Here is a 26275-nt window from a genome sequence, read left to right as displayed (position 1 = left end):
GAAATGGATTTACTTTAAGACATTGGCTCGCAAGATAGGAGGGCTGGCAGGTCTGAAATTTTCTGAGCAGGCTGCCAGCCTGTTAATTCTAGCAGGAGTTGATGTTGCAGTCTTAAGTCTGAAAGCAATCTGGAGGCAAAATTCCTTCCTCTTTGAGGACCTCAGTCTTTTCTCTTAAGGCCTTCAACTAATTGGATGAGGCCAACCCAATCTGCTTTACTCAGTCTGCTGATTTAAACGTTAATTACATCTGAAAAATACCTTCACAGCAACATCTAGTGTTTCATCAAACAGCTGGGCACCATAGCCTAGCCAAGTTGACACATAAAATTCACCACCACACATGTCTCTTAAGTGTTTACTACTGTGCAAAAAAAAAAAAAAAAAAAAAAAAAAAAAAAAAAAAATCATAGGTCATTAATAACTGTTACTTGCTTTCCTGATTCATACTTTAATTGGATATTTGTTTCCGGATAAAGTTTTTAAAATCTGCCTGCCTGTCTCTAGAAATACCTACTGTCTTAGTTCATGGCACTCAGCAGAGGTTTCTTGAATAAATCAATAGGATTAAAGATGTATTTCTGAAGCACTCTGGTTTTTCCTTATTTTAGCACTTAGCACTTGTTTGTATTCTCCACTAGACTCTAGCTTTGTTGAATTACAGAGATGGTATCTTTTTCTTCTTTGTGAAACCCAGCACATTTTCCAACATACAGTTGACTCTCAAATATTTGTTGGACGAATGAATAAGCTGGGAAGACTTAGATTTTTTTTTAAAGGGTATGTTGTTGTGTTAACATACAGTTTTATCATTTGCTTAGGGTGCTTAATGCTATTAAGAACTTTGATTCTTCAAGAAAATCAATTTTGTATTAAATATTCAATAAAATTTGGTAAAGATGATTTGTTCATTGGATAATCAAGCTGGTGGGGACACAAAATGTGAAAGATAAAGATAAATATGAATTAGGAAAATTTGTGTCACATGGTATGTACATTTTAGTTGTACTCTTAATATTTACCTATAATGTGCCATCCTGCTACAGGGTGTTTTTTCCAGTCACTGAAGATGACAAATATGGTCTATACTCTGTGTAAATTCCAAGAATGTCTTGCGGATTGCTCCACCTAGAAATCTGTTTTATCATTTAACTGGAAATAATTTGCTTTCTTTAAAGAAGGAAAATGCTCTTTATAAGTACACAAACATAGACAATAAATAACATACACGTACATACATATTTATTTATCTCTTTCCTGTCTTAATTTTTCAAGGTGCTTTACCCAGCCTGAGTCCTGTGAATTCTCCCAGCCATGGACCAGTGTCTGCTGGCTCTCTAACTAATCGATCACCTATAGAATTTCCTGATACTGCTGATTTTCTTACTAAGCCAAGTGTTATTTTACACAGATCTCTGGGCAACGCACCCAATTCACCAGATTTTTATCAGCACCTTAGAAATTCTGATAGTAATTTATGTAACAGGTAAGTTTTCCAAATGTTTATTTCATTTTTTACAATATAGGTTATTTAAATAAAGCATTCCAAATTTTCTAGTTCTATATTATATAACTAGATGATAAATTACAACTATAGCTCCTTTACTTTTCTAATAGTTTTTATTCTAAGTAAAATTTTTCTCATTTCAGTGCTATCATTCAGTTTCAAATTAAATGATCTCTGTCTAAAGTGAAATAATAGTGGTATTCTATCCATCATATCAGTAAATGTATGAGATTTTAGTATGTACTTACTACTTTAGTGCTTATTTAAAATACCCAGTTCATATGGTGTTCATTCTCATTTCTACTTTGCTAGTCAATAAGTATTGACTTTCAATCTTGTTGACTTTCAAAGGTTATTTTCTTCAGGGACCAAGAGATGCTTTCTAGAATAAACCTATTAAATTTATACAGATATTGGAATATCAGGATGTGTTTCATTTGGGATCTTGGTTGAAAATTAAACAGATTTTCTAATTGTATCTAAATAAGAAAATGTGCCTTAATTATTTTATATACATATGTTTATATATATTTATCTGCTTTATCCTATAAGCTGCGGGCATCAAATACAGAAAGATGTTTCAACGTCTGAATCAGAGTCTGGTACAGACTGCCATAGTGGAAAATCGGGTGAGATTGCAAAAGTCATATATGTTTCACTTTAAGAAGAATTTCTTAATGTTATTTTTTAAGATGAATAAATGAATGAGTTTAACTTCAGTTTATCCATCTTTAAAATGAAGGTTATAGTGTTTTTATCTACTTCAGAGGATCATTAGAATCAAATTATAAATAATAGTGAAAATATTTTGAAGTGTAAAAATGTTCTGTACAAATGAATATAGTAGTAGGTTATGGCTCAGGCTCATAGTGAAATTAAGTATATTAATGTTAAAATTTATAGTGTGCAATCTAAGTCCAAAAGGTTTGCATAATTTTTTTATGGCGCAGAGAAGAGTTTTAAATTTTATCATTCTGAAATATTTTATATGCTTAAACAAGAAAAATTGATGGTGATAAAATTATAGTTGTTTTATAACTTTAAACAATCGACTCAAGCTTCCAATAATAGCTAGCTAGTTAAATCACACCAACTGCCCCCTGAAGGTAGCTAGAAAGCTAGACAAAAAAAAAAAAAAAAAAAAAAAAAAAGTCTGCTTAAAGCCATTGAAGAACTAACATGCTCCCCAGAAATACCAGTAGAAGGTCTAGATGTCCCAGAAAGTGAGCCTGGAACTTGGGGCTACTTAAAAGGCTATTTTGCCAGAGGGGCCAGTGACTGATATAATGTGTAGTCCTTTTAGTAGCTTCATGGGACTAGGGAGACAAAGATTGGAGTTGAAGGCTTACCATGGTATGGATAGGATAACTTGGTAAACTCTGCTGCACTGTAGCCTAGGAATATAAAGGTAAGCCAGAAATAGATAGGCCCTTTCAGGGATTATAGGCGCCTATAAATTCCTTCACATACCATAAAATTCATTCTTTTAAAATGTTCATTTTAATAATTCTTGGTTTTTACAATTTAAAGAGTTGTTTTAAAAAAATAAAGACGAAGTAGAAGACCGATCCTTTAAAAACCCTTTCAAGAAATAGAACTCATTCTTACCCAGATGCCATAACCAAAGGCAAAAGAAGAAACCTCAGACCAATATCTCTTATATGTATAGACACAAAAATCCTTAGTAAAACACTGGCAAACTGAGTCCAGCAACATATAAAACAGACACCATGACCATGTGGTATTTATCCCAGGAATGCAAGGGTAGTTTAACATTTGAAAATCAATCAGTATAATCCACCACATTAATAAAGGGGGGAAAATCACATGATAATCTCAATAGATGCAGAAAAAGCATTTGACAAAATTCCAACATGATAAGAACAAACAAACTGGTAATGGCAAGGATGTTCTTCAACTTGATAAAGGGCATCTTTGAAAAACACACCCCTAAGGTTATTCTTAATGGGGAAAGACTGATGCTTTCCTGAAGAATACGATTTTTGCTTTTAGCACATCTAGTCAACATTGTACTGGAGTTTCTAGCCAGGAAAACTAGAAAAGAAAAGAATTAAAGGCATCTTGAATGGAAATAAAGGAATAAAACTGTCCCTATTCATAGATCATATGATCTTTTACATACAAAATCACAAATACACACGCAAACACACACACACAACTCGAAACAATAAACAAGTTTAGCAAAGTCAAGATCAATGTACAAAATCAGTTGTATTGCTGTATACTAGCAGTGAATCATAAATTGAAATTAAATATTTCCATTCACAATAGTATCAAAAAGAATAAAATAGAACAAAAGTGGGAGATTTATAAGCTGAAAACTCTAAAACATTGTTGAGAAAAACTAAATAAATTGAAAGGCAATTCATAGTACTAGAATTGAAAATTCACTATCTCAATATTGTCACTAGGGCTATTCTCCCAAATTGATCAATAAATTCAATGCAATCCATATCCAATTGTAGCAGGCTCTTTTTGGTAGAAATTGACAAGTTTATCTTAAAATTTATATGGAAATACAAAGACCTACAGTAGCCAAATCAATTTGGAAAAAGAACAAATCTGGAGGACTAATACTACTTGATTTCAAAACGTTTATAAAGCCACTGTAATTAAGACAGTGTATGTAGTATGGGCACAGAGATGGGCCTGCAGACCAGTGGAACAGAAGTGGGAGTCCAAAAATAAATTCTTGCATTTATGATTAATTGATTTTTGACATAGAAGCCAAGACAATTCAAAGAGAAAAGAGTTTTTTCAACAAATAGGGCCAGGACAATTGGATATCCATTTGCCAAAAAAAGAATTTGGACCCTTACCTCACCATCTATACAAAAAGTAACTCAAAGTACGTCATAGATCTAAATGTAAGAGTTAAAACATGAACCTTGTAGAATATAGGACAGCATCTTTGTGACCCTGGGTAAAGCATTCCTAGATACAACACCAAAAGCACAATCCATGAAAAGAAAAAAAATGACAAATTGGGCTTCAGCAAAATTAAAACCTTTTGCACTTCAAAAGACATCAATAAGAAAATGAAAAGACAAACCATAGATTGGGAGAAAATATTTGCAAATTATATATCTGATAAAGGTCTTATATCCATGATACACAAAGAATGCTTACAACTCAATACGAATAAAAACAATTAAAAATTGGGCAAAAGATTTTAAATATTTTGTTAAAGGTCACTTGGTAAAGGATATAAACAAATGGGTATGAAACACATGAAAAGATGTCATTAGTCATTAGATAAATGCAAAGTAATACTACCATAAGATACCCCTACACTCAAACTGGAATAGCATGAGGGTACTTTTTGGGGGTGATGAGAATGTTCTAAAACTCGGTTGCACGTACCGAGTCATAATGGTTGCACGTACACTTGACAATGGGTGAATTTAATGGTATGTAACTATATTGAATAGAGCTTATAAAAAATAACAATTTATTAATTCTCAGAGTTCTTTGGATTGGCTGGCTTCCGCTGGGAGATTTTCACTTGAGGGCTCTCAATGTGATTGTCAGGTATTAGCAAGAGTGACAGTCACTTGAAGGATTGATTGGGCTGAATTTCCAAGATGGATTACTCCTGTGTCTGTTGGCTATTGATCAGTCCATCTAACCATGACCTCCTTACGGGCTTCTTCCAACATGTTGGTTGGAGTCTAAGAGAGGAGGAAGTGGAAACTGCCAGTTCAGTTAATGACTCCACCCAGAACAAACGATCACGTCTGCCACATTTCTGATCATCAGAACAGACTCCAAGGGTTTGGGAAGAATACATTTCAAAAGAGTGCATGTAGGACAAGAGATAGTGTTGTGGACAGCTTTGAGAAGAAATTGCTATCTTTATTTCAATTGTTTTTATTATTATCTGTAAGATATAGTTATTAGGACTTTAGATCATTAAAAAGTAAATCATACAATATACCTCAAATGTCAACAATTTTTAGATTGATGGCTATTTTAGAATATTATTGTAGTTACTGCCTCAACTTCCTAAGAATAGGTAAATATTCTAAATTTCATTTCTTCAATGTCTTTCGTTTGGAAAAAATATTTTCTAAAAAGAAAATACTTTCTGATCATCAATTTATAATTTTTTAGTATATTCAGTGTGTGAGGTTCAGATTTGACTCACATTTATTGGTCACCTATTATATATAACGTCCAGTAAGACAGGTGTTATTGTTAAGTATAAAAATCAGGATTTAAACCTATTTCTTCCAAAACTCAGCTCCAGTGAGTACTCACTTAACATATCTGTGCAATCAGCACCCAAATCAATGAACAAAATATTACCAGCATGTCAGAATTTCCCCTCAATTCCTCTTCAGGTTTATCCCCCAAAGATAAGGTTCATCTCATCTTTCATTACTCATATGTATCAGTTTTAATGTTTTTGCACTTTTCATAATGAGAATTAGAGAATGAAACTTGTTCTTATTCAATATTATATTTTTAAGAATCACACATATTGCTGCACGTGACTGTAATTCTTTCTCTTTGCTCTATAATGTTCAATTGTATGAGTACACTAATTTATTCTACTGTTGATGGGTTTGGGGAAAGTTTCCTGTTCAGGATATTTCAAGGAGAATGAATATGAGTATTTTACATGTGAATGAATACTGTTTAGCCACCAATGCAGCTTCCCTTTTCCATGTGATTTGGGGAAAATATTATTAATCACATAGAGAAATAACTCACGGTTCATGATACTGTGTTTGAAATTTTAGATACGCCTTCATCTCATTCATTCATAATTGTGAGTTGAGAGTTTTCGTATCCAAAACTCAAACAATTGCAGATGTTGGAAATTGTTTACATCAAAATGGTTTCAAAAGTTCCTATCAATAAGGACTTTTTATGTTTCTCACTTTTATAAAGGATATCCACCCATCTCTTTCATCCATGAGTAGATATATCAGGTGAAATATCTATATTGCTGAGCACAAGGTACCTGGGCTAAATATAAATAGTCCAACAAGATACAACTTAATGGTATAATTAATTTTTCAGTGTCATTAATTTAGATTGAATGCCAGCATGGTTCACTTCATCTGAATATTTTTGCAAATAATTTTTCTTATAAAACTATCTATATAAGGTAAGTTTTATTCTTCTTATTACTATATATTTTTTTTGAAAGGTGATGAAGACACCACCATTTTCTCAAAAGAATCACTCGGCCATGTAGAAGCTCAACAAGAAGTGAAAACAGAGATCACAGATTGCAGAAAATTATTTTTGGAAGGTGATAATCACCTAACAGAAGAGGCACAGAATGAACAGCAATCAAACGTAAAAAATCAACTTGCAATATGATTATGTTATGGTGAAATGCATTAGTTAGTGCTTAATTTCATTTTTTGTAACCAAAACAAGGTTTTGAATATAATATTAAAAAATTTTTTGTTACTGGGAAAGTCACTAAACCACGTTAAAGAAAACCTTTAATAAAAAATAATTACTTCTAAACTCATTATCCTGGAACAACAAAGTGCATTCATTTTAAAATGAACATTTTATTTAGTTTAATAGTAGATATATTCCTTTTTATGCTGATATTTTCTTCATTATATATGTTAAAGTTGGACGGACATGTGTATAGTCTTTAAAAGACAATGAAAAAAATCTACTTACTTAAAATAGCAATTTAAAGTTCAACATTTAAGCTCTTTAGGGAAAAACTGATCCATTTCTCCTGGAAAGTTAGGCTAGTAATAAATGCCAAAATAAGGGTATGAATTTGTTTTTATTTATCCTTGATACCTGTAACTTCTAAAATGATGGCTTTTAGATTTGTATAGTGTTTTGCAAATATATTTTTATTTATAATAGTAAAGATTAAGAAGTCTTCTAATGCCTGGTAGACATGTTTATATTTGTATTAAGATAGTATTCTATAAAGAGAAGAAATAGGAAGAAAAGATTATATTTGAGAAAAATCTTTGTAGAAAACAATACTGACCATTTTTAATGTTCCATTTTTAAGTGTTCTCATTTAGATAACGATTTAACAATATTTATAAAAGGGAAGGTTAAGTCGGTTTGGATTTTTCCCCTATGTCTACAGAGTGAACAGGAATCATCACTGGACCTGATGTTAATAGAAGATTATGACTCGTTAATAGAAAAGATGAACAACTGGAATTTTCAAATTTTTGAACTTGTAGAAAAGATGGGCGAGAAGTCAGGAAGGATCCTTAGTCAGGTTTGTTTCAAATCTCCACTACTTTTTTATTATGAATGAACTGTTTTGAATCTTTATAAAAAGCAAAATCTAAAAGTGTATAATATTGATTTAGGCAGAAATTCAACATTTTTCATTTAATTATTTTTTTCACAAATGAGATTTTCAGTAGAAAAGTTTAAGAGAAACAACCACCCATATACCTACACACACATACACAATTATATATGTATTACATATAATTACATATTATACATAAATAAAAAGTAGTTTATTTGCCCATAACAATGGGATTGAATTGTGCTGAATAGTTTATATTGAATCTTGAGGTTGAAAAGTACATGAAAGGTGATCTAGTTTTCACCACTGAAACTTATGCTTTGTTTTTTTTCATCTGCCGTCCCTATACTTTACTCAAGGCCAAATGGTTCATTTATTACTACAATCATGGAAAAATACTTGCATTTTTACCACCTAGACTCAAGCTCTCCCTGATGGGTTCACACAACAGCATCAGATTAACTTTCCCAAAATACCACTCCCATTAACTCCAAAGTATCTTATTTATTGAAATAGATGAATATAAGGATAAATTATGTTGAGAGTATACATTCGTCTAATTGAGGTCTTTAGGGACAAAAACTTGGTAAATATATTTGTTCTGACTTCTTTTAACACCTAGGACTAGAATAGAGTAGAATTCATATGCCTTTCAATAAATTGTGAATAAAAAGATAAAGAGAAGAATGGAAAATTTAAAAATTTTTCACTGGGACGTGACACGTGACATGCTAATCTTTTTTTTTTTTTTGGTTTTCAAGGGCTTTAGGGTGATGTCTTCCTTTTTCATGTTTTGGAAAGAATTCATTTTAGAGAAGTTTTAAATAAATTATTAACTTAACGACATATAAATGGTTAATATCCTAAATGTAAATGACAAAAACATATACTCAACTACAAATAGAAATTCTGATTTTTAAAGTGAACTTTATTTTAATTGACATTTAGGTTATGTATGCCTTATTTCAAGACACTGGTTTATTGGAAATATTTAAAATTCCCACTCTACAATTCATGAACTATTTTCGTGCATTAGAAAATGGCTATCGAGACATTCCTTGTAAGTATTAACATCTTATTATTTAAGTTCAAATAATACTGGTTTTGAAGTCCTCTATTATTTTTTTCTTCCGATAATCCTCCAAGCACTTCTAAAGTACATGTTTGGAAAAGTTTTAAATAGGTATTTAAAAAGAAAATATGTTTCCTACTACCTAGAATTAACTACTATTAACATCTTGGTATATATTCTTCTAAACTTTTTTCTTATACATATTTATTTTCTGTAAAGTAAATCATAATATTGATATCTATTTATAATCTGCTTTTTCACTTATTACATGATATACATCTTTCTATGTTAGTATTTATCTGAGTGCCTTATCTTTTAAAATGTTTTGTAATATTAAGTCAAGAGTTTCAGAAAATCCTTGACTTTAAAATGTTTAAAATTTATCCATAGCATTTCTGTTTTTAATAGTGTCCCAATTTATGGAATCATTTTTAATGGCTATTTGATTTTTTGTGTTAAAATATCATTTGAATTTCATATTAGAAAAAGATAGTTGTCTTTATGTGTCAATACATTCTGCAATTTCCCTTCATATGGACATATTTTGGGGAAATCAATGATATGTCATAACTCATTAATGATGATAATGATGTATTAAAATTTCCACATAAATTATGCATTTTAAAAAGTAGCTAAATTTTATAATGGCTAAAGTGCTACTTGAAGATGGACTTCAAGGGAAGGGGAATGGATAGAAAGTGGTGAGGAGCATATTATTTATTGTCAGCTCCAATTAGGATATATTGGTTAAGAAAAGAGTCTCTGTATATAACTTTTCTAAAGTTTAGTTTCTGAATTTGTAAATGGGAATAACAATAGTACTTACCCCATAGGTCAGGGGTGTCCAAACTTTTTCCAACCTTTTTCCCCAAGGGCCATGTGCGGTAAAATACACAAACAGCCGGGCCACTCACTCGAGGTGAAGTACGTTTTGCCTCACCTGGTTTATTTAAGTAAACTAAATATATTTTTGGAATTTGCTGTGGGCCAATAAAAAATGGATCGTGGGCCGCAGTTGGCCCGCGGGCCGCAGTTTGGACAGCCCTGCCATAGGAAGGGACAGAAGATAATCCATGTAAAGCACCTATCAGAATAGGTGGGAAATAAATAGTAAATGGTCAATAATAGGTGGTGATTGTATTAATAACTAAGCTCCTAGTGGATTGACATTATGTCATAGCTATAGCCTTAATACTTAGTATTGTATCATCTTCTAAGTTTACATGGTAAGTACTCATTAATATCTGTTGAAGTGTTGAACTTTTAGTGAGTATCAACTATCACTATAATCATTAGATTCACAAAGGTTATCTCATTTAATCATTGTTGGAAAGGTTGTATTACCTGCCATTCACTGGTGAGAAGTAAAAACTCAGAACGATTTTCCCTAAGATTGTAAAACTAGAAATAGCAAAGCGGGGTTTCAGTATAGGTCTTGCCTTTTCACATAGTGGTATTTCAGTAAACTAGTGTTTTATTGATTATGTGCTATGTGTCAGATACTGTTCATATATCAATAACATTTAATCCGTACAGCAGGCCTGAGAAATAAATATTCCTTATCTTTTTCTTCCTTTTTTGCTGGGGGTGGGAGGAAGTTCAAGTATACAGAATTTGTAACTATTCTGTGTGCCTGGGTGCAAAAACTGTTTTGTGTGCAAAAGTGAATCTCCATAATCCAGACACTATTTACAAAATATTTTTAGTAGCTACAGTTTTAAGTAAATATTCCAATGCCTTCCAGTTAGCTCTGCTTTCCCTGCCTTTTCTTTGACCCCTTTACTATGTTTTCATATAAGTGTAAGTTTTTAAAAGAACTTTTTAACACATCAAGAAGGCTTAAAAAATAAGATGAAACAAAAATATAATTATGGGAAATTATTCTAAGCCATATATTTAATATATGAGGATGATTAGAAAATTATTATAGTTTTTTTAAATGTCCCATGTTAACAGAATGATCATTTTTATAAAATATTTTGGTGACTTTAGATCACAATCGTATACATGCCACAGATGTCCTACATGCAGTTTGGTATCTGACAACACGGCCAATTCCTGGCTTACAGCAGATCCACAGTGATCATGGAACAGGAAATGAAACAGGTACTTCTTTCTACAAATCTTTTCTTTTAATTTACAGGAGTAATAAATCAACCTATTTCATTTTATTACTGCTCTTCTTTTAAATTTTTCATTCAGTAACCTTTGGTACATACAAAGGACTATGTCAAGTTTTGATACATAAATACATGCAAATTAGGAAACCTATCTATCTTAAGAGCTAAGTTAAGATCCAAGACTGCTGGATCTACCGTGTCTCTTTTCTATGTTCCGCCCATGAGGTAACCAGTATCTTTAATAGTATGATAATCATTTCTTTGCTTTATTCTTTCAATTCTTGTTTTTTTTTGTTTTAGGTGTGTCACGTAAATTTAAAACATGTAACATTCCCAATGAAAGGACATATTTAAAAGCCTCACCTAAGTATTAAAATTATATAAAAACTTTCAAATTTTACTCCCAAGGAAGTTAGTTCTGCTCCTAATCATAATTATTTATACAAATATACTGAATTATAACATTCATGGTTCTCATATTCTAGCTTACAAAAGAGGGGAGCAATACTCCAGTAGTATAGACACATAGACAGAATTTGCTCGGTTACAAATGCCTGAGACATACCACCAAACTAATCAGTGTAAGTGTCAGACTCAACTATCAAAGAATGGAAAGCACTGTCATTGGGTTTGATGGATTTGCCCTATGTTCACGTTTGTCTGCCATCCATATTTATTCTTTCCTAGTAGTTCTGTGCTTCCATCGGATCATTTTCTTTAGTTTTTTTGTTTGTAGATGTATTTATTTTGTCTCAGAATATTCTCATATTTCAGTACATTTGAAGATAAATTCCATCATCTTCTGACTTCTGTAGATTATGTTGACAAATTGGCCATAAGTCTTATTTCTTAAAACTATGTCCCTTTTCTCTTTGCCATTAGTGTTTATCATTTTGACTATGAGGTACTCAGGTGGTTTTCTTTGTATTTATCTTGCTTGGTGTTTAGTGAACTTGAATATATTGATTAATATCTTTTATTGGTGTCTATCATGCTCTTCAAAATTCAAGCCTGTGCACATTGCCCAATTCCAAAGCTACTTCCACATTTTTAGATATTTGTTACAGCAATACCCAACTTTGAGGTACCAAAATCTATATTAGTTTCCTTATTGCTGCTATAACAAATTATCAGACTTAGTGGCTTAAAACAGTACAAATTTATTATCATACAATTCTGGAGGTCAGAAGTCTGAAATAAGTCAAGCTGGGCTAAAATCAAGGTGTCAGCAGGATTGTTTTCTTCCCAGAGTCCCTAATGAGAATCCGTTTTCTAGCCTCCTCCAGCTTCTAGAAGCCACCTGCATTCCATGGCTCACAGTCACTTCTTCAAAGACAGCAGCAGAATATCAAGACTCTCTGTGATGCATACCTTTTCATCCTTCCAAAAAGTGGCCTAGCTATAGCCTTGGCTTTCTGTCCAGACAGAGTACACCTTACTGACAATGCATCTCTTACTTTTAGTGTCTTTTGCAGCCAGGCAGGTTGAGAATTTCCCAAATTATTAAGTCCTGGTTATTTTTGCTTAACAGTTCTCCCTAGATCTCTCTCTCCTCTCACATTTTACTATAAACAGTAAGAATCTAGGCTATGTCTTCAGTACTTTGCTTGAAAATCTCCTTAGCTAAATATCTAAGTCCACTGTTTGCAAGCTTTGTGTTCCACATTAACTGCAGCACACAAATTGGATAAGCTCTCTGCTACTGTATAGCAATGATCTCCTTTCCCGTCCTTTCCAATATGTTCCTCATTTTTTCTTGAGCTATCTTTGGTAGTGCCCCTAACAGCAGTTTTCTACCACCAGCCTGTTCACAATGATTTAAGTATTCCCTAATGCGATATGTAGGAATCTCTGTCATGCTCCTCACTTCCTTTAGAGGTCTTACTAGCACTGTTATAAATCCTCATATATGGTGGTATGGAATCAAGGGTCTGTAAAAGACAAGGCTTTGGGAGACCAAGTAGCTGTTGAAATGGAAAATTATGTTGAAAATAAAGACTACTAGGACTATGGGAGGTGCTGCCTTATTCTGATTGCACTGGAGAATGGAAATGATTATGACACGAAAAGCACTAGCAACACCAAACTAAAAAGCTTCTATAAATCCAGGAATCAATTTAAAAAATGAGAAAGCAACCTGCAGAATGGGAGAAAGTATTTGTAAACCATGTATCGGATGAGGGGTTAATATCTAAAATATATAAAGAACTCATACAACTCGATAACAAACAAAAAAAATCAACCTGGTTAAAAAAAAATGGGCAGAGGAACTAAAGACATTTTTCCAAAGAAGACATCTAAATGACCAACAGATACATGAAATGACACTGGGCATCACTAATCAAGGACCTGCAACTCAAACCACAATGACATGTCAACTTACACTTGTTAGGATGGCTAATACGTTGTTTTAAGTCCATGTTTATAAAGAGTCTGTTTCTTAGGTAAGTAAACAAATAAGATAAATAGTCGTATTACCTATGGGGATTCCCCTCCTTAGCCTCATTAGGAAGAACTGAAGTGTAATGCTGGTTTATTTTGCTTATTCCTCAGATTCTGATGGTAGAATTAACCCTGGGCAAATGGCTTACATTTCTTCAAAGAGCTGCTCAATTCCAGACGAAAGCTATGGCTGCCTGTCTTCAAACATTCCCGCGCTGGAATTGATGGCTTTGTACGTGGCAGCTGCCATGCATGATTACGATCACCCAGGGCGGACAAATGCATTTCTAGTGGCTACAAATGCCCCTCAGGTAGGAAAGACTTCTTCAGAAAATTTAAAAAGTGATTCAGAAATTTTACAACCATGCTGTATGTCCTTTTGTAAATCATTACTCAGTTGAATCACGTGGCCATTCCATCTATACTAATTAATTGGATATTAACATGTGGCATTGATATGATATAGGCTAAAGAATTAGGGGGGAAAATCACCTTCTTGCACTGGAAAACAAATAAAGTGTTCATGAAAGAGAGATTCACTGTTTTTATGAAATTCGGGAGTTCTTCAACAAATAAAATGTTCATGAAAGAGTGACTCACTGTTTTATGAATTTCTGGAGTTCTTCAACAAATAAAATGTTCATGAAAGAGTGACTCACTGTTTTATGAAATTCTGGAGTTCTTAAATAAATGTTTATGAAAGAGTGACTCACTGTTTTATGAAATTCTGGAGTTCTTGCTGTCAATAGTTTTGCCGTTGATCAAATTGATAAGTCTCTGACTTGATGAAAGATTTACTCTTCCTTCTGGCGAGGTCCTTTGTATGCCTAAAAGCTATAATGATGGAGAACTATTATTTTTGTTAACTTCTTTTTCCTCTAAGACACTATAATATAGGCTCTAAATATCTTAATTCTGAATATATTAGTGTATGTAAAACTTCATCTAGTACCACATTATTTTTGCACGCAGTACAGCTGATAAAGTGCAATTTTCTTTGTAGTCACAATTTGTATAAGAGGTAGGAGTTCCCAACAAATGGCAACTGTAATTGTTAATAGCTTTAAACATTAGGACTTGGAACCAAGTACTTAGTTTTAAGTAGAATTTAGTGTGGGTGTGGGTATTTATTTAGGCTGGTGATTCCTGAAACATCCATCTTTGTATTTCTAACTGTGTGCCTTACAGTGATTAAGTAGTCAATGACTGCTGAATTCATCTTTTTCACTTTTCACGCTATATTTAAACCTCAGTTCTGATTCTTTCATCTTCTGTAGCCATTCTGTGTTCCTTTTCTCACTTGTATCTCTTTCACACATTCTCACTTTAAAATATAGGGTATAGATTCTCTAGCCAGAACAAGAGTAGGATTCAGGGGTGCGATGGGGGAGAAGGTTAAAGTGCTGTGTGATTCATTTTCTCTATGAGACTTTATCTGTTAATAGCTCATGATTCCCAGAGGTAGCTTTTTAATGGCTTTTAACCTAGATATTAGTATTTGTTGTAAGAATTGCTTTGGGACAAATTACCCACTAAAGAGCACATATTTCCTCATTTGCAGTACAATTCTGCAAGAATCAATGCCCATCCTCTCAAGCCTAACACTTCATAATCCTCGAAAATCCTTTAGCCCTGTGGGGAGTCAGACTTGGGCAGTAGTGGCACAGTGGAAAACCACTGGTCTTGGGATCAAGAGACCCGAGTTTGATTTCTGGTTATCCACTTAAGAGTTATGTGACCTTAGGCAAATCACCCTATCTTTCTGAACTTCAAAATATGTACCTAATATTAAGGGTAAAAGGAGATAACATATGGAAAGGAGATAAGATACGTATTTGAGAGGCTCCTGAATCAGATAATCATGTAGACAGAAATTGTTTACTGTTCTGTTCCATACTCTTTTATTCTGGCTTTTATTAGCTTTGAGTGTTGGTGAGTCAGACTTGTTTATTACTTTTCCTTCAAGGATATTAAAAATGAGTGAGTTCTAGGTTACCTCTCTCACATGCGGAGAATTTTAAAACACTGATACATGAAATAATTTATAGGGATATACTCAAAACTCTTACCAAAATTCAACATGAAGCCTGGATATAATATCAATAATCGTATTTTATTTCTAACTTGTCATTGTTAAGGATTGCCAATAGATGGGAAGCTCTGGAATGGAAATTGATTAGAGTTCAACTATTGAAAAAGGAAAGCCTTTTACCTTGTCTCCTTGCTTAATTCCCACTCCCCTTCCGTCTGTACTCAACACATAGCAGCCAGAGGGACCCTATTTGAATGTATCATTTTCTGTTCTGAACTGTCCCGTGGCATACCACTAGGAAAAGTCCTAGTAAAAGTCATTACAATGGCTCAGAAGGCCCTACATGACTGAGCCCCCACTAAGTCTCTTTTGTCTGATTCCCTGAGGTTTAGCCTCATAGGCCTCCTTGCTATTTTTTTCTACATCCTAGGCACTCCCTGTCTGAGTGCCTTTGCACTTTCTGTCCTCCTTGCCCAGAGTGCTCTTTCCCTAGATGTCTATATAGCTCACTTTGTCACATCCTTCCACCTGAAATTTCAGAGGCCCCTTCCTGGTACTCACTATGTTCCTTCCCTGCTGTACTTTTTCCATAGCAATGATCATTTAGCATACTACGCATTTTGTTGATTTATTTATATCTCTCTTCAGGGGAATGTAAGTTTCCATGAGGGCAGGGATTTTTGTCTCTTTTATTCCCAAACACCTAGACTAGTACCTAATAGCATGTGAAAGACATTCAGTAAATATTTGTTGAATGTTGAAGGATGCCTGATTTCTTTGCTCTGCAGGACTGATAGCTTGTCTGAAATGTACTGTTTTTCCCAAAGTAATGAAATTCATGAGAACTTCCTCAGCTAGCACCTGTGAGATAAGGACTCTTTTGTGAAAGCCTGAGGCTGAAACAGCTTATTAGGTAATAAAGTAAGTTCTGTAATCTTAGGAAGCTCGATGGGTCTAATCAGGCCATAATTAGTGAAAGACATTGCTCCAATGTATTATAAAGATACAGTAGTATATCATACCACCAACTGGATCCAACATCCCCTTTCAGTCTCATGGTAAAGAAAGTATGCAGGGGAGACACGAGAGGCTTATTTTGAATCCTTGCCATGAAAGAAGGTGAAACATTTAGTCAGGTTTATCCTGAAGGGATGTCAGTATCTGAGATCTCAGCTAATTCCAAATGAAAAGTTGGCTGAAAAATGGAGATTAGTACTTGAGATACTAGAGATTATAGAGTATTTTGATGAGATATGGGGTAAAAGGAAATAACATTTTAAGTTGAGATTTGTAAATCTGCAAGTCATAAATGTATTTTGTTCCCCAAAATAAGGCTCTAGATGGTAACTAAACAACATGCATTTGCCTGCCTCCTCTTCCTCCTGATTAAAACGACAGTAAGGGCTGAAGCTCATTACAACAGAGAAGAATAGTTGGGAGGGTATTATCACCAGTAAAGAATTTGATACTATTTCTGGAAAATGAAAAAATAGATCGATGAATATTGAAAGATAAAGTATAGTACTAGCAGGGGGCTACAGCCTAAGTGGAATCCTGTCTAGAGAGACTGCCATGGCCTTTACCCCTGCCTGTTCTGCACATGTGCACACACGCGCACACACACACGCTTGAGCGTGTGCTCATGGAGTCCCCCCCACACCCACACATACTATACACCTTTAAGCAAAGCTACTGCAACCCTGCATTTATCTCCAGACAGAAAACTCATCTCTTAGATATTAAAGGAAACTGCCAGGAAAGAATTACTAGTGTGGATATTAGTATTCCAGAGTAAATCCTTCTCATTCTGGAAATTGAACAGCTGGCACCGGGTCTGGTAATTCTCAAGCAAAACCTGCTAGGTAACAAGCCCTGTCCACATTTACAGAGTTCCTCCTCATCCTTCCCAATTAAAGGAGATACTCAGCAATAAAACGTACACAAGAGCAAAAGAAAGTCATATCTGCAATGTAGAATTCATTTTTTTTTTTTATATCAGCAGATAACCAAGGATCACCAGACATTGACATTAACCAGTAGCTTGGAAAGAAAAGGCTAAGATGAACAGAATAACTGAATACAGGAGTATGGTGGGGGGTGGGGGGAACGACAACATAATTTAGGGACTAGAAAAGCACTGGATTTTTTAAAAAGTTCTCAGAGAGAATTTGAAAAACATACCCATAAGAATAGGAAACTATGAAAAAGAAAACATCAGAGAATCAGAGCTCTTAGAAACTAAACATATTACTGCAGAAATTTAAAGAATTCACCACAAGCATTGGAAGTAAAAGTCAGATAACTGTCCTAGAGTACAGACTAAAGAGATGGAAAGTATAGGTAAAGAAAAAAAGAGGGCATAGAGGACCATGGCGAAGTTCCAGAAGTCTGTGGGTTGAGGAAGTTCACCAAATTCCAGAAAGTTCCAGAATAGGGGGAAATAAACCCCAAAATTTCCACATAGTTCGCCATGGTAAAATTTCAGAGCAGAGATGTTTTTTAAAAATAATTCCTGAGAGGATGAAAACACACTTATGAAAGAACAAAAAACCAATTGACATCATATTTTAGCAAATGAATGGATGCTAGATGATACTGGAATAAAAATCTTCAAAATTCTATGGGAATTTCATTTACTTATTTGTTCATTCAACAAATACTGGGTGAATACTATGGGAGAAGCACTATTCCAGACATTATTATTGAACAAAAATAGGCCACACACACAAAAAAAGAAAAATTCTGACCCCATGGAACTTACCAGTAAAGCAAAAATAAAAAAATAATAATTAATTTTGTGTTTAAGAGACAGAGAGAGATGATAATGATGTAAGTACTAGAAAAAATAAAATGGGAAGAGCTGGTATAGAGGGATTATTTTCAAGTTGAATTTCTGTATCCAGCTAGTAAGCTACAGTGGATCTTTAAGAGCAAATTTAAGAGAATCTCAAATATGTAAAGATTTTAAAAAATCATGTCCCATCCATCCTGAAAAAGTTACCTAAAAATGAATTTTTGCAAAAAAGGGTGCTAAGACAAAGGGTCTTAGAAGATACAGGATTACCAGAAATATTAGAACAAACCCAGAATTTCAGGGTAAAGGAGTCCCAAGATGACAGCTGCGCATCAAGACTTTTCTTTTTCCTGCAGCACCTCATTTGTTTACTACTTCTGTTGGATTTTTTTTAAGTCAGGAATATTTTTTTATGAAAACAATATTTCTTAATCCAAAACTTTTCACTTTACAAAAGGACCCTCTTTAATCATGACTCTGACCTAGAGATTTTTTTTAATGTTTCTTCCTGTTTCTAAGTCTTTCATGTCTGATTGGTTTTCTTTTTGCTTACATTTATTGAAAGTTGTTTATTTATTAATTCTATCACAGTTTGTAGTAAACCTCTTTCAATTCTTTCTGATTCAAAAAAGAAGGTAAGAAGTTTGTAATCAACTAATTTGCTTTTCCAAATTAGAGACGTATTTGCCTGTGGAGAGAAGGAGGTCCATAGCTAGAGAAAGCAGCTAGCAAGATGCTTTAGCACAAAGTCAAAGGATGTTAGTTGCTACAGTTCTAAATGTGCTGGGATGGTCTTCCTTCTCCAGTTGTCATGGAGCCCTCAGTAAAAGCCAGCTTAGGCTTCATTACCTGCTTCACCGGGAATGTTTTTCTCAACTAAGTTTAAACTTGGCTTATTGCTCTGTGAGCAGTCATCCAGTATCTTCTTAATTGACATCTGCCTCCTACTTACTGCTCCTTGATTCTTTCTTGCCTCTACTCAGCTATGTAGTGAGTTTATTGGAGTCCCGCTGGGGATTCCTTCCACTTATTCTCTAGGTGGGTTTTTCCTTCATATTCATATGAGGTCCCAAAACAGACAAAACTGAACTACTGAATATATTATTTAGGTATGCATACCTTTGTGGGGAGAAACGGGGTTGTGAAACAGTGTACAAAGAAAGCTTCTAAGGAGTCAGCAATATATTTTTGACAGGACCATTGGTTACATGGGTTATTTATTCTATAACTATTTGTTAAACTATGCTTTTTTAAGTTTTATCATTTTTCTGCATATATGTTATATGCCACAATACAATGCTTTTTAAAAATCTTTTAATTATTGACTTGTTTAATAATTTTTTTAATTGCTTGATTTTTAGAGGTGGAAGAGGCTTTAAAAATTCTATAATCCAGTGGTTTTTTTAAAATCTGTATTCCAAAATCCTAGAGTACTGAGGGTCTTCCACCAGAGTGAGGTGGAGAAGAAGTGAATAGTTCACGCCACTTGAAGCAGAGGCTGCGTGCTTTTACCTGTTTCACACTTCTCTTTCTCTCCCACATACTGTGTCCGGAGGGAAGTACAGGATGTGTCCTCAGACAGCCGGGTCTCTGACTCACCCTGCTTCTTTGCAGTCACCACCACCCTAGATTCCACGCTGGCTAAAAGAAGATAAATGTACCCCTAAGCCTGCTCTGTATCCCTGAGGACTTTATTAACAGAAGCTTTATCTGAGCAGCTTTACTGAGTTAATGAAGTAGCTCAAATACCAACTTGACATCTCTCGGGAGGCAGCATGGTGTCTGTAAGAAGATGCACTTTGGAGACAAATTACCCTTTCCCGGACTAGCTGTGCGTGCCGGAGAGGTGTACCTTACCCTCCTTCTACTTCAGTCTACTCATTTATAAAATTATCACAACCCTTTACAGGTATTAAAATACCTGGCATATAGTAGTTACTTGTTGTTTGTGTTCTTCCAATCTGATTCTAACACTGTTTATGATTAAAAGTTTAATATATCTTTGAGATGCCAACCTCATTTGTCTTATTCCTTTTCAGGCAGTTTTGTACAACGATAGATCTGTTCTAGAAAATCATCATGCTGCATCAGCTTGGAATCTATATCTTTCTAGCCCAGAATACAACTTCCTTCATAACCTTGACCATGTGGAATTCAAGCGCTTTCGTTTTTTAGTCATTGAAGCAATCCTTGCCACAGATCTTAAAAAGCATTTTGATTTCCTTGCGGAATTCAATGCCAAGGTTTGTTATGCAAATTAATACCTCGTTTCAGAAATGGAAATCATTGTCAGTGTTACTGATAAAAATATTTAATATTAAGTTAAACTACTCATGAAGTCATAATATCTAATGTAAGGCAATATGTGCCAACATTTAAAAAAAAATTTTATTATAACATATCCTAAAGTATTATTGCTAGCTACATTTCCTCTCTGACACATAGACGTATTGTTGTAAGTTTCACACAGTGACAATCCAATTATGTCAAAAGCTTTTAGGGGCAGATTTGAGAAAGCATTGCACAGTGCCAAGTAAGGCACTTTATGAAATTGAAGATGTGCTTCTAAGAAGACCATCATGCCTTCTTCACCACACCTCTTTGTATTAGTGTAGAATGCCTGGTGTGGGAGAGTAGAGGTATTCTCTACTCTTCTAATTGAGAATAATGCTCTCATTGAACAACTGTTTATTGGGATTGCCCTGTATCTGCAGTCTGTGCTAACAAATACGGAAAGAACAGGTCCAAGTCCTCACCCTCACATTCCCTAGCGAACTGAGAATCACTGTTCTCGTGTAACAGGGATTCTAATCAGAGTGTGTTCTATCCCTTAGACACTTGGGAGAACCACTGTTTTGGATTCCCGAGGGAAGGATGCCCCCTCTTTTGCTGGCAGGAAGCTATTATTTTCTTGATGACATTCGTGACCTAAAGGAAGGTGTACCGTCAGGGTAGAGGAACTAGAAACAAAAAAAAAAGGAGTACTAGATTTAAACCTCTGGAAACTGACCCTATATATGTTGCTATTGTAAAATTAATGAAATGCTTATAAAATTAAGTGAAAAATCAGTATGCTTTTAAAGTTATTTCATAGTTGTGTAGCTCTATTAATTTATTTTTATTTAATAAAAATGTCTTTAAGAGCTTAAGTCAGAGTAATGGAAGTTTATCTAAACCCACCACTGCTTTTTAATTTGTGTTCCTCAGAGAATTCTATTCTGTAATCTCTCAGGAGTGGGTTTCTAGACCTACAGTTTCAATAAAAAGAGCTTTCGTTTTAAAAGTGTTTTCTGTAGTGCTGTCTGCGTGAATTTTCCTTTAACAAAAGGGTTTGATGCCCAAAAAGCTACCATCACAGCTAAAGTTCAAAAGCCACTGATCTGGCCCATTCACTTCATTTTCTTACAAAAGGAAATTTGAATTCTTGAAAGGCATAGTAATTTGCCTAATTAATAACAATAATCACCATTTACTTAAATAACAGTGTTAGCATTTATTTAGTATTTACTATGAACTAGTCATTTTTCATGTTAACAATCCTCATGGCTGTATAACTAGATTGGTTTTACTTTTCCTGTTTTATAGATGGAGAAAGTTAGACTTAAGGAGATTAAGTAATTTTTCCAGTGTTACACAATGAATTAGTAAATGTTTCTGAGTCAGGATTTAAAACCACAGGGATCAGCTTCTAAGACTTGGGTTCTTTCAACTATAACACAATTGCTTTCCACAGCTAGAGACAACTTATCCTTAGATCCTTAAGTGTTCTTTTTTGAAGTAGAAATAATTACAATTCTGATTTTTTTGCGTATACATATATTACATACTAATATGTAATGTATACACACATAGATTATAATTCTCTGTGGTAATCAAATATTGAAACTCATGGTGGTTTTTATAGTCTCTACTTCCACTGAAACTAAATTACAATGACACTTCAAATTTAAGGGAAACAAATCATAGAGGTCCAATGTTATGGCACAACTGATTAAAAGAAGCATTTATTGACATTCCTTCCTGTCATTTGGACAGGAAACGGTTTTAATTTGGTAAATACAAACAACAAAACTCCTGTGCCCTCAGAACCTAAAATAATTCTGTTTTTCCAAAATAGGCTAATGATGTAAATAGTAACGGACTAGAATGGAGCAGTGAAAATGATCGCCTCTTAGTATGTCAAGTGTGCATCAAACTGGCAGACATCAATGGCCCAGCAAAAGTTCGGGACTTGCATTTGAAATGGACAGAAGGCATTGTCAATGAGTTTTATGAGCAGGTAAGTTGAAACAGGATATTGATTGGTGGGATGTTTAAGAGCGGCCATCTGAAGACACCACTGTTTAGGATTTGGACAGCTACCTTGAGTGTTTGAAATGTGACTTGTTTTGACCACAAATGGTTAGAAATTGTTTCACTTGCTCTGGTCTTAGTATTTTCTCAGCTCTTTTTGCCTTTGCTGCTAAAATTTAAAGTAACAAAAAATAGCTTATAACCTATCTGGACTGGGTTGAATTTACTCTTGAGTCTAGAGGTAAGGATAGACCACATTATGATTCCAAGATCCCTTTCCACCCTGAGAGCCTGTGACCTAGGGTAATTTATTTCTAAATGAAGTTGGCTTTTAATTAATTCAGGGTATACTTAGATTATGTTTACAGATATCAACCCATTTTCAACTCTGCTATAGAAACATTGCCTTAGAAACACCAACTGGGTAAAAGTCCTGGCAGAGGGTAAGAAATTAGAGGGCTAGATATGGGGACAAAGTAGATACTTAATGGTTTTACAAGGATTCAAAGATATAAACATACTCTTTTCTCATGTTTTAAAATTTTGTCTTAAAATAATCTTTCCACCTTGCAGAATCTTTACCACTTTTTCTTAGGTCCAATTTTGAGGTTCCCTACAAAGTAGAAGTATACTGATTTACCCACAACCTAACATTTCATTATCTCCAAAATATCAAACACATCTTCTTGACTTGAGAATTGCATCCCTTGGGAATCCTTACTGGCCCTGCTAATCAGGAAAGATCAGGATGTGACAGGGCTTTCTTACCATGAGTTGTTACTCCAGTCAGAGTGATGAAGCAGAGCCTGTCAACCATGCACACTTACCTGTTATACCTTGTCACACACAGAGTGTATTAAATGACCAGTAAACAAAAGTGCCGTGTCTTTCATCCACCTTAGCTAAACATCCCAACACAATAATGCATAATCTATTGTTTCTTACAAAATACCATACTGTGTAATCCTGAAAATAGGTTAAGTATTCCAAGATTAACATTTTACTACTCTGATACATTTAAACTATGTTATTTGTAATTTGGGGTAAAAAATGGTTATAAATATTTGCCTAATTTGTAGATTGCATAGTCCCATCCTCATTCTCAGAGATAATTGAAGCCTGCCTAAGGCATCAATTTGTGTTCACAAAAGAACAATTTTATGGGAAAATACCATCTCGTTACAAACACAGAAGTAACTAATTCAAAGAACATTTAAACTGTTCATTTAGACCCAATTTATAAAATTATTTTTAAAGTATATAGAATTAATTCTTAAGGAGCAAACTTGGAAGCCGTGCCTGAGGTTGAATCCTGGCTCGACTTCCTTACCAGCAAATGTGACCTTGGGTCACATTAACCTCTGTGCCTCAGTTTCCTCACTGATAAAACACAATATTGATGGTACATACCACATAATTTAATCCTCACAGCAACCTTAATATATGTAACGTCTTAGAGCAGTTCATGACACTTAAGTGCTCAATAAACATTAGCTATTATAATTTCCAATGTATTCACCAAAGATATTTCAGACAGTTTCACTTCATCTTTGTAGGTTTCATTATTCATGTCAAAGGAGAAAAATGACAACCTACCAGAGTAGTCATGAAGGTCAAATGTACTAATCTATAGGAAAGTCCTAGTCAACCCTCATCAAGACTGTTAAATTTCCTCTCAGTCTGGTTTTCCTATTAAACATCCTTCAGATATGGATGCAAAATTCTAACCTTGCCGGTCTTTTTATCATCTTAATTATACTATCTTTATATTCCTATAAGCGTTTAATTGTCATGGGCTTAAAAAAGCCAAACTTCTACCAAAAACATACAAACAGACAAAAAAAACCCCCACACCTATGAAGTTGTAGAATCCTGTGGACAAACCCAGCTGTTGTTTTTTTTTCCCCCAAAAAACATTAAGAGTTTTCTTCCTCATAAAAGATAAAGTCATAACCACAGGGTGGATTAGGGGATTAATAAAGAAAGAGATAAAGTCACAGAATATTTTAAATCATGGGTCAGTTACTCACTGGGACAGTTTCTGAAGTTTTCCTTAGGGCCACGGGGCTCATGTTGCCTGAAGAATTTGTGCGTTGTGTGGAGTATTCATGCCCTTTCCCCCGTGTTCTAACACTAGGAATTAACATTTTAATAGTACCTTTTGGGGATCACTCAGTCAGCACGGTGGTGAACCCTTCACATACTGCTTTTCATCCTCATGGCAACCCTGTAAAGTAGATTATTCAAATTTTACACATGAATTGGGCTTAGAGCTTGCCCAGTACCATACAGGTACTAGGTGGCAAAAGCAGGTTTTAAAACCACATCTGTCTGATCTCAAATTGTACTCTCCAGAACCCTAGAGAACAGCGAGAGGGTGTCACGGAGCAAGCAGTTGGGGTCTGGGACCCAAAGCCTCACCTCAAGCACAGTAGCCCTACTTCTTGCTGTTTTACATATTAGGTTTTCTGATTTAGATTCATTAAAGGGTTCTGCTGTTACAAAAGGGGGTGAGGGGTAAAAAGCATTTGCAAAACAACTATGTATGTTTGAGATACCACTACAACAACAAAAATGTTTGCACTATACCGTCTTCCCCCCCCAGGAGAAAGAGAATCTATATCTGACATTATAGAATTTTGCAGGTTGTTAGTAAATTTGCCCATACTTATTTTAAAAGATGTATATTTTTCTGGTTAACTGAATATCAACCATACTGGTTGACTGCTGGAGTGTTAAGAATAAAGTCTTGGAGCGGCTGGTTAACTCAGTTGGTTAGAGCGCGGTGCTCTTAACAACAAGGTTGCTGGTTCGATCCCCACATGGGCCACTGTGAGCTGCGTCCTCCACAGCTAAATTGAAACAACTACTTGACTTGCAGCTGATGGATCTTGGAAAAACACTTAAATAAATGTTAAAAAAAAAAAAAAGGAAGTCTTGTTTAGGATTTCTCAAAAATTAGAGAAATTCTTACAGTTGAAATGATAAAAGTAATAGATTCATTGACACTTCTTTGTAAAAATTATTTTGATGCAGACTATGATTATTAAAAAGCCTCAAGATAATTTAATGGCAAAGTTCAGTGGTTGTTCTTTCAACAGTTAAAAATGTACTTTTCTTTTTTAAATGATCAGGGAGATGAAGAAGCAAATCTTGGTTTGCCCATCAGTCCCTTCATGGATCGTTCTTCTCCTCAACTAGCAAAACTCCAAGAGTCTTTTATCACCCACATAGTGGGTCCCCTGTGTAACTCCTATGATGCTGCTGGTCTGCTCCCGGGTCAGTGGATAGAAGCAGAAGATGACGACGATACTGAAAGTTGTTATGATGAAGATGGTGAAGAACTAGATACAGATGATGAAGAAATAGAAGACAATCTAAATCTCAGTAAGCAATAGGGATACTATCATTTCTTTTTGTTTGTTTGTTTGTTTACTGGGGTGACAATTGTTAGTAAAGTTACATAGGTTTCAGGTATACAATTCTATACTCCCATCATCTGTATATCGCATTTCTTCAATGTAATTAGCTGAAACGGTCCATTTCATTTGGATTTGGATCTTTGTTTTTAAGGTATAGACTCAGTAGTCCTATCTTAAACAACTACTATTTAAATGATCACATTGAATTCTCGTTTGAAGTACCTACTGCGGGCTGGGTACCCATGTGATGCTGTCACACAACAAGCGTTCTTAGTTGAGGTGTTGTCCTCCAGCCAGTGCTCTTCAGCAG

The 26275-nt window shown here is 34.5% G+C and overlaps 1 protein-coding gene across 1 annotated transcript in view; it reads left to right on the top strand.

The window, feature by feature from the left end:
- The window catches only part of PDE3B (phosphodiesterase 3B), a 154494-nt gene that overhangs the window by 124685 nt on the left and 3534 nt on the right, over positions 1-26275 (top strand). Inside the window, exons 6-15 of the mRNA XM_033120694.1 lie at positions 1276-1486; positions 2060-2136; positions 6687-6838; positions 7614-7751; positions 8739-8850; positions 10855-10968; positions 13536-13735; positions 20290-20493; positions 22368-22529; positions 25678-25930. Of these exons, the coding sequence (XP_032976585.1) occupies positions 1276-1486; positions 2060-2136; positions 6687-6838; positions 7614-7751; positions 8739-8850; positions 10855-10968; positions 13536-13735; positions 20290-20493; positions 22368-22529; positions 25678-25930 (1623 nt within the window). The remainder of the gene's footprint in view (positions 1-1275; positions 1487-2059; positions 2137-6686; positions 6839-7613; positions 7752-8738; positions 8851-10854; positions 10969-13535; positions 13736-20289; positions 20494-22367; positions 22530-25677; positions 25931-26275) is intronic.

Source organism: Rhinolophus ferrumequinum, chromosome 11, assembly GCF_004115265.2.
Source record: "Rhinolophus ferrumequinum isolate MPI-CBG mRhiFer1 chromosome 11, mRhiFer1_v1.p, whole genome shotgun sequence".
Lineage (NCBI taxonomy): Eukaryota > Metazoa > Chordata > Mammalia > Chiroptera > Rhinolophidae > Rhinolophus > Rhinolophus ferrumequinum.
This window is presented reverse-complemented; position numbering and strand designations above follow the sequence as displayed.